This window comes from Triticum aestivum, chromosome 2D (genome assembly GCF_018294505.1).
Source record: "Triticum aestivum cultivar Chinese Spring chromosome 2D, IWGSC CS RefSeq v2.1, whole genome shotgun sequence".
Lineage (NCBI taxonomy): Eukaryota > Viridiplantae > Streptophyta > Magnoliopsida > Poales > Poaceae > Triticum > Triticum aestivum.
Window position 1 is genome coordinate 621,200,117 of NC_057799.1, and position 6,794 is coordinate 621,206,910.

At 40.1% G+C, this 6,794-nt stretch overlaps 1 protein-coding gene across 1 annotated transcript; it reads right to left on the minus strand.

The window, feature by feature from the left end:
- Window positions 1-4,504: 4,504 nt before the first annotated feature.
- On the minus strand, window positions 4,505-6,041 carry LOC123050478 (probable indole-3-pyruvate monooxygenase YUCCA5). The gene has a single exon (XM_044473266.1). The coding sequence runs from the start codon at window positions 5,976-5,978 to the stop codon at window positions 4,728-4,730; it is 1,251 nt and encodes a 416-aa protein (XP_044329201.1). The 5' UTR covers window positions 5,979-6,041; the 3' UTR covers window positions 4,505-4,727.
- Window positions 6,042-6,794: the final 753 nt, after the last annotated feature.

Sequence of the window (6,794 nt, forward strand, 5' to 3'; positions counted from 1 at the left end):
AGCATTATGTGATTATTTTATGTATGATGGATGATTGGAGTGACAAAAATGACTAAACCCTAAGTTTATGAACTATTGCACGAGGGGTTGTTGGAACCCCAACGTTTAATGCTATGATTAGAGGGTATAATCATAAGTATATTGTTTGTTCAAGAAAGAACGTCACATTATTATAGGTTCCATCACACAACAAATTATCAAGGCAATGAATCTTAACTCAATGAAACTAGATGAAAATAACTTGGTGAAACTCCCGTGTGTCCTCGAGAGCCATTTGATTTCTATAAGTAAGACAACAGATTTGTACTTAGCACAACTAAGGATTGAGCCACTTGACTCGCCTTTTTATTTTTATTACAATTCATGTCCTTGCCATTATTCTTGTGATCAAACAATCGTTGTAGCTTTTACATTGAATGCTTGCTGAAATATATTAACCAATTCCTTCTGCTCCTCGTTGGGTTTAACACTCTTACTTATTGAAAAAGGGTACAATAGACCCCCTACGCTTGTGGCTTATCAACCCCCTGCAATAGTGCTCACCTTCGGAGAAGAAACAATAAAACCGGATAAAAAAGAAAAAGAAAAAACCGAAGAAAACCATTGAAGAAACAGAGAAAACCATAAGAAAAAGAAAAAGATGAAAAAGAAAAATAATATACGAAGTAAACGAAGCGTGTGAGTGAACGGACGCACAGAAGGGGCCAGCCCAGTACTGTAGCACACAGGAAAAGCTTCAGGCGAGACCGTAGGTACTCTCGCTATAAGCGAGATATATTTCTAAATCCCGGCCTGAGCCAGGCGATACACCCGGCCCAATGTGGGGGCACAGGCGCCTGTTTTTTCCTTTTCTTTATTTTTCTTTTGCTTACTTTGAAGACGTTCAAGATTTAAAAAAAATGAATTTTAAAAAAGTCCACAGAAAATTGATTAGATTTAGAATTTGAAAATGTTCTTGGAGTCTTAAAAAACGAATTTCAGAAAATGTCCAATATTTTGAAAAATTTCTTAGATTTACAAAATGATCATGATTTAGAAAATGTCCTTGGCTTTAAAAAAACTGATCGGAAATTCAAAAATATACTAAAATTCAGAAAATGTTCATCAATTTACAAAATATTATTGAATTTCAATGAAAAATTCAAATATTTTTATTTTCTTTTACAAATTTTAAAAAGTTACCACATTTTTAAAATGTTGTAAATATTTATAATATTATGGAAACAAAAAAATAAAAAATAAGAAGAATAAATAAAGAAAACAAAAGAAAAATGATAAAGAAAAGTAGAAAATAAAAATGGAAATATAATGAAGCAAAAACAAAAACAATGAAGACCCCTGAAAAAACCTAACAAAAACCAACACAAAGAAACATAGAAAAAAGAAAAAACAGGTTTAGGCCTGCCCGAAAGTACCTACATTAGCGACCAAGGTGCGTGTTGGATCACTATTCCCCAATACGCGGCTAATAGGATCTGCCGTTGCCGGGCTAGAGGCCTGCTATGCGTCTCATGCTGAAGATATTGTGTGCTGATGTCGAACTTCCCGCTCTGAAGCGTGCCATTGTTCTTTGTTGGAAGAGCTCTCGCGGACGACCTATATTGAATGGGAACCAGTTGACCTATATTGATAGGGAAGGCGGGTAGCCATCGCGTCGTTGGTTTGGGTTACTTGACCTTATTAGAATGTTATTAGAGTGTGTTGTCTCATGCTACTGCAATTTGTGTCTGTGGATTATTACTTCCATGGTTGGTGTATCACTGTCACGGTTCCATTGCCCTTTCCTATTATCTTGTGCTTTCTATAACTTATTGTAGCGCTTATGTTTTCTGTGTGAGTCTACTTGTATTTGCGAGCAGCACGTGCATTGGGGATACTGGTTGTATATAGTTGTGTAAATTGGAATCATTAGTTTGAGTTTCTTGTTGTTGTATATTTTGTTCATGCTGGATAAAGAAGTCGAGCTGTATTTTTTTTTCTCTTCGTGGATTGTGGCTCAAGTAGAGTTGGATGGGTGTTCGGGTTGGTAATAGTTACTTTCAGTTCACGAGGTTTATCTATTTCATCTAAACCAAACTTTTTTAATTTTACACTTTAGCTACATGTAAGTCGCCTGAAAAATGAATTTGGGTCAGTCAATTTTTGAGCCATTGATTCTCCATCAGGATTCGTGCTACTTGTTTTTTCTCTGTTGTGTATGTTGTCTTGTTTTGGGCTGATATTTTCAACTGACCACCGTATTGGGCCAATCGAATCCTAATTGGGCTGAAGTGCATTTCCTGTTTTTATAGGCCCATGATGCTCCCTTTTTTTTCTGTTTGTATGCGTTTTTTGTTTTTTCCTTTTTCTTAGTTGGTTACGATGGGTATTTTTGAGATGTTGGGTGAGTGTAAATTGTATACACACGAATACTATATAACATAGTATAAACTATATTATAGTGTAAACTAAACCACTATACGTTTATTTCTTGTAGTAAATATGTGCAAAGTTGTGTGCCAATTTTTAAGCTTATTTTTTATTTTTCTTTATTCTTAAATGAAAAACTTCATTAATTTTTATTATGTTATAGTTTTATTTCATTTCATTTTTCTTTGAGGTTGATACTACTGTCACTATATCATTCCTTCTTAAGGAACATCTTTTTTTTCTTGGATTACCGCCATGTTTTGCTCGTTCTTGCATATTATAGAAAAGCATAATTTTCATGTCAATATTTTGAATTTTTATATTTTTTGCTTCTTTCATTTTCTGTCCTCTTAAAGGGTAATAACAATGCCATTGATTCATTCTTCCTTTGGAAACTTTATTTTTGTTTTTGTTTTATTTGTAGTTTCATATTCTTTCTTTTTTATAGATAATACTAATGCCACTAAATTCATTCCTTAATAGGAAAATTTACTTTTGGAAATTCCACTATTATATGCTTATTCTTGCATGTTATAAAAAATCGCAATTTCTATGTAAATTGTGTAAATTTTGATATATTTGTTTCCTGTGAAAGGGTAATACTAATGCCACAAATTCATTCCTGCTTTGAAAACTTCATTATTTTGTTTTTGCTTCATTTTTTGTTCTTTAAGGGTAATGCCAATGCCAATAAATTATTTCTTTCTTAGGGAACTTCATTCATTTTGAAATTTCCCTATGTTATGCTTATTCTTTCATATTGTAAAACAGCGCAATTTCTATGTAAGTTGTGTGCAAATTTAGTCTCTTATAATTATTTTTCTTTCTTCTGGAAGAGAAATACTAATGCCACAAATTCACTCTTCCTTAGAAAACTTCATTTCTTGTTATTTTATTTTATTTTGTGTTTCATTTTCTTTCTTTCTTATAGATAATACTAATGCCATTAAATTCACTACTTCTTAGGAAAATTCATTTTTTGAAGTTCCACTATTTTATACTTATTCTTGCATATTATAAAAAAGTGCAATTTGTGTGTAAATTATACTCCCTCCGTCCGGAAATACTTGTCGGAGAAATGCATAAAAATGGATGTATCTAGAACTAAAATATGTCTAGATACATCCATTCCTCCAACAAGTATTTCCAGACGGAGGGAGTAACATTTTTTGTTTTTTCGTATGAAAGGGTAATACCAATGCCACAAATTCAATATTTCTTAGAAAAACTTCATTATTATGTTTTTTTAGATTTTCTTTTTCTTTTTTGTAAGGGTAATACCAATACCACTAAATCATTTCCTTCTTAAGGAACTTCATTATTTAAAAATTCCACTATGTTCGGCTTATTCTTGCATATTAAAAAAAAAGCACAATTTGTATGTAAGTTGTGTGCAAATTTTGTCTTTTTTTTTCTTTCTTCTAGAAGGGAAATACTAATGCCATAATTCTTCCTTGGAATTTTTATTTTATTTTTTATTTATGTTTGTGTATCAATTTCTTTGTGTTTTAAGGGTAATACCAATGACACTAAATTCCATTGTTGTATGTCTGCATAAAATATGATATTATAAGAATAATTAGGAAATACTTTGCCATCAAACAGAGCCTTAGTTATATATGATTTGGAATTTGTGCGCATGCATTATTAGCTAATATTCCCCCATCTTAAAATAAGTGTCTCAATTTTATGCTAACTCTAGTATAAAGTTGTATTAATTTTAAAATACTTATTTTGAGACCGAGGGAGTAATAGGTACATAGCTTAGACAGGAACTCACAAGTATTAGAAGGCTAATACCAATCCGTACACATTTGAAAGTACACATTTGAAAAGACTATCTTTAACCTTCCAGCGTCCGCACGTATGCATAGACAGACACTGGGCAATGGCTTTAAAGTAATACTCCCTTTGTCCCATAATATAAGAGCATTTTTTATACTAGTGTAGTGTTAAAAATGCTTTTATATTATGGGACAGATAGAGTAATAAAGTAACAAAACACCGGTGACTGTGATTACAAACATAACACGTGCTGAACCATACGAAACAGGATGGCACGTACGTGCATGCGAGCAGATAAACCCAATGCGTGTGGATCAAGGCCCTGCGTCAAACGTTGTACGCACGTATTGTCAGCTGAGAGCAAATCAACTTAAACAGGCTAAGAAAAAAAAAGGCAAATGACTTACACACTGACCCAAGTTTTGTTTCAGCCAACTTACCAATAGCCGGTCCCCAAAAAAATCCCATCTCCACACAATTCCAGGACCCAAGTTACATGAGGAACATCCAGATTGAAAGCTTGCTTAGATAGATTACAAGACGACGGAGATAGACCTCCTATAGCACGGGCGGCCGGCCTTCTTTGCGGGCCTGCTCTCCTCCTTCCAGAGCTGGCAGAGATCCTTGGCGATGCGCACGGCGTCGGCGGAGGCACCGGAGATGCCGCGGCGTGCGAAGCCGACGGAGTAGAGTCCAAACTGGCCCTTCCAGCCGTTGGGGAACTCCGTCTTTGGGTAGCCGTCCTTGCCGAAGAAGTCCGTCGCCCGGAGCCACTGTGGCACATTGCTTCTGTAGCCGGTGGCCAGGATGACAGCGTCGACATGGACGGCGGTGCCATCGGAGAGCACGGCGTCGGAGTTGGTGAAGCGGGTGATGCCGGGGACGACGGTGATTTGGCCGCACCTGATCCTGGCGAGCGCGCCGGTGTCGAGCACCGGGGCGCGGCCTTGCGTGTGCTTGAGCGTGAGCGGGCCGACAGCCGGGCGGTGGATGCCGAGCTTGTCGAGGTCGCCGAGGACGAGCCAGGCGAGGAAGATCATGATCTTGTCCACGATCCAGAGCGGGAGCCACGCCATGAGCAGCATGGCCAGCTCGAAAGTGGACTTGCCGAGCACCTCGCGCGGAATGACGTGCATGGCGTCGCGCACCACCATGAAAGGGTGGGCGCCGTGGTCGCAGAGGTCGAGGGAGACCTCCATGCCGGAGTTCCCGCAGCCGACGACGAGCACGCGCTTCCCGCTGTAGGGCTCGCCGGACTTGTAGTGGCTGACGTGGGTGACCTCGCCGCAGAAGCCGCCGAGGCCCGGGATGTCCGGGACGACGTTGACGGCGTTCTCGCCGGTGGCGACCACGAGCCAGCGGCCGATGTACTCCATCTGGGCACCGCCCGCGCTGGTGGCTTGCGCGTGCCAGAGTCCGGAGGTGTTGTCGTAGTGGGCGGAGAGCACGGTGGTGTTGAACTCGGGCTTAATGTCGAACCTGGCGGCGTAGCTCTCGAGGTAGTCGATGAACTGGCGGCGGGTGGGGTACTCCGGGTAGCTCTCCGGGAAGGGCATGCGAGGGAGCTCGCAGAAGTGCTTGGGGATGTGGAGCTTGACGCGGTCGTAGGTGCGCTTCTGCCAGAGCGAGGCGATGCAGTCCTCGCGCTCCAGCATGAGGAATGGCATGCCCTCCTCGCCGAGGCTGGCCGCCACGGCGAGCCCGGAGGGACCGGCGCCGACGATGATTGGGCCATCCACCGACACACGACGAGGGGGGCTGAGGCTTTGCATGCGGAGCACCATGGCTGCTTCCTCGCTTCCTGGCCGGGTTGACAAGTGATCACTAGAGTGAGCTTAATTTGCTGGGTTTGCTCAACCAGCTTGCTGAATGCTGCTATGTTTTGCGGAGGCTTTTAAATAGGAGAAGGCTGAGTGGAAGTTTGGTGGAGAGATGCGATTCGTGACGGCGGCACCTCAAATTTAAAATGTTTCCAAAAGCACTAAATCTTAATGCATATAGCCCATGCAAAGCTGCAGCTAATTTACTAATAGTAAAGTGGATCTGATAATTAGCGGCTAAGGCTTCTGTCTAACTTCATTCCAATTCAATGTGTGAAGAAAGCTTAACGATCTAAACGGTCTTACAAAAGTTTACAGCGGGAGTATTAGAGAAAAAGGACTAGGCGCCTAATGCGTGATAATGGCTTTTTCCATCTTCTAACAGAGAGTCAATCCTCCTTGTGACTAGACTGAAATTCCACTTGCTCTTACTTTTCTTATTATATGTACAAATTGAGCTTTCTGGCTTTCTGCAGCTCATGCATCAATCAAAATACAAAAAGTGGAACAGAAAGAGAGATATCGCTGTAGACGCGTCATTGATTCGGTCCAATCTTTCATCGGTGCAACATCAATCATAAAAAAAATTATTGATTAAAACTTTCGGTTATGCAAATGGTGGGAGTAACATAAAGACAGGGCATAGACAACTGACAAGCAGCTAGCGCCCAGATAAGCAAAACAAGCAAAACACCTACTGCTGAATTAGATGTAAGTACTAGTACGAAAAAGCTGTCGGTGCCACCGTCCTCGAAATTGGGCTGCGAGAAAAGCTCGAAC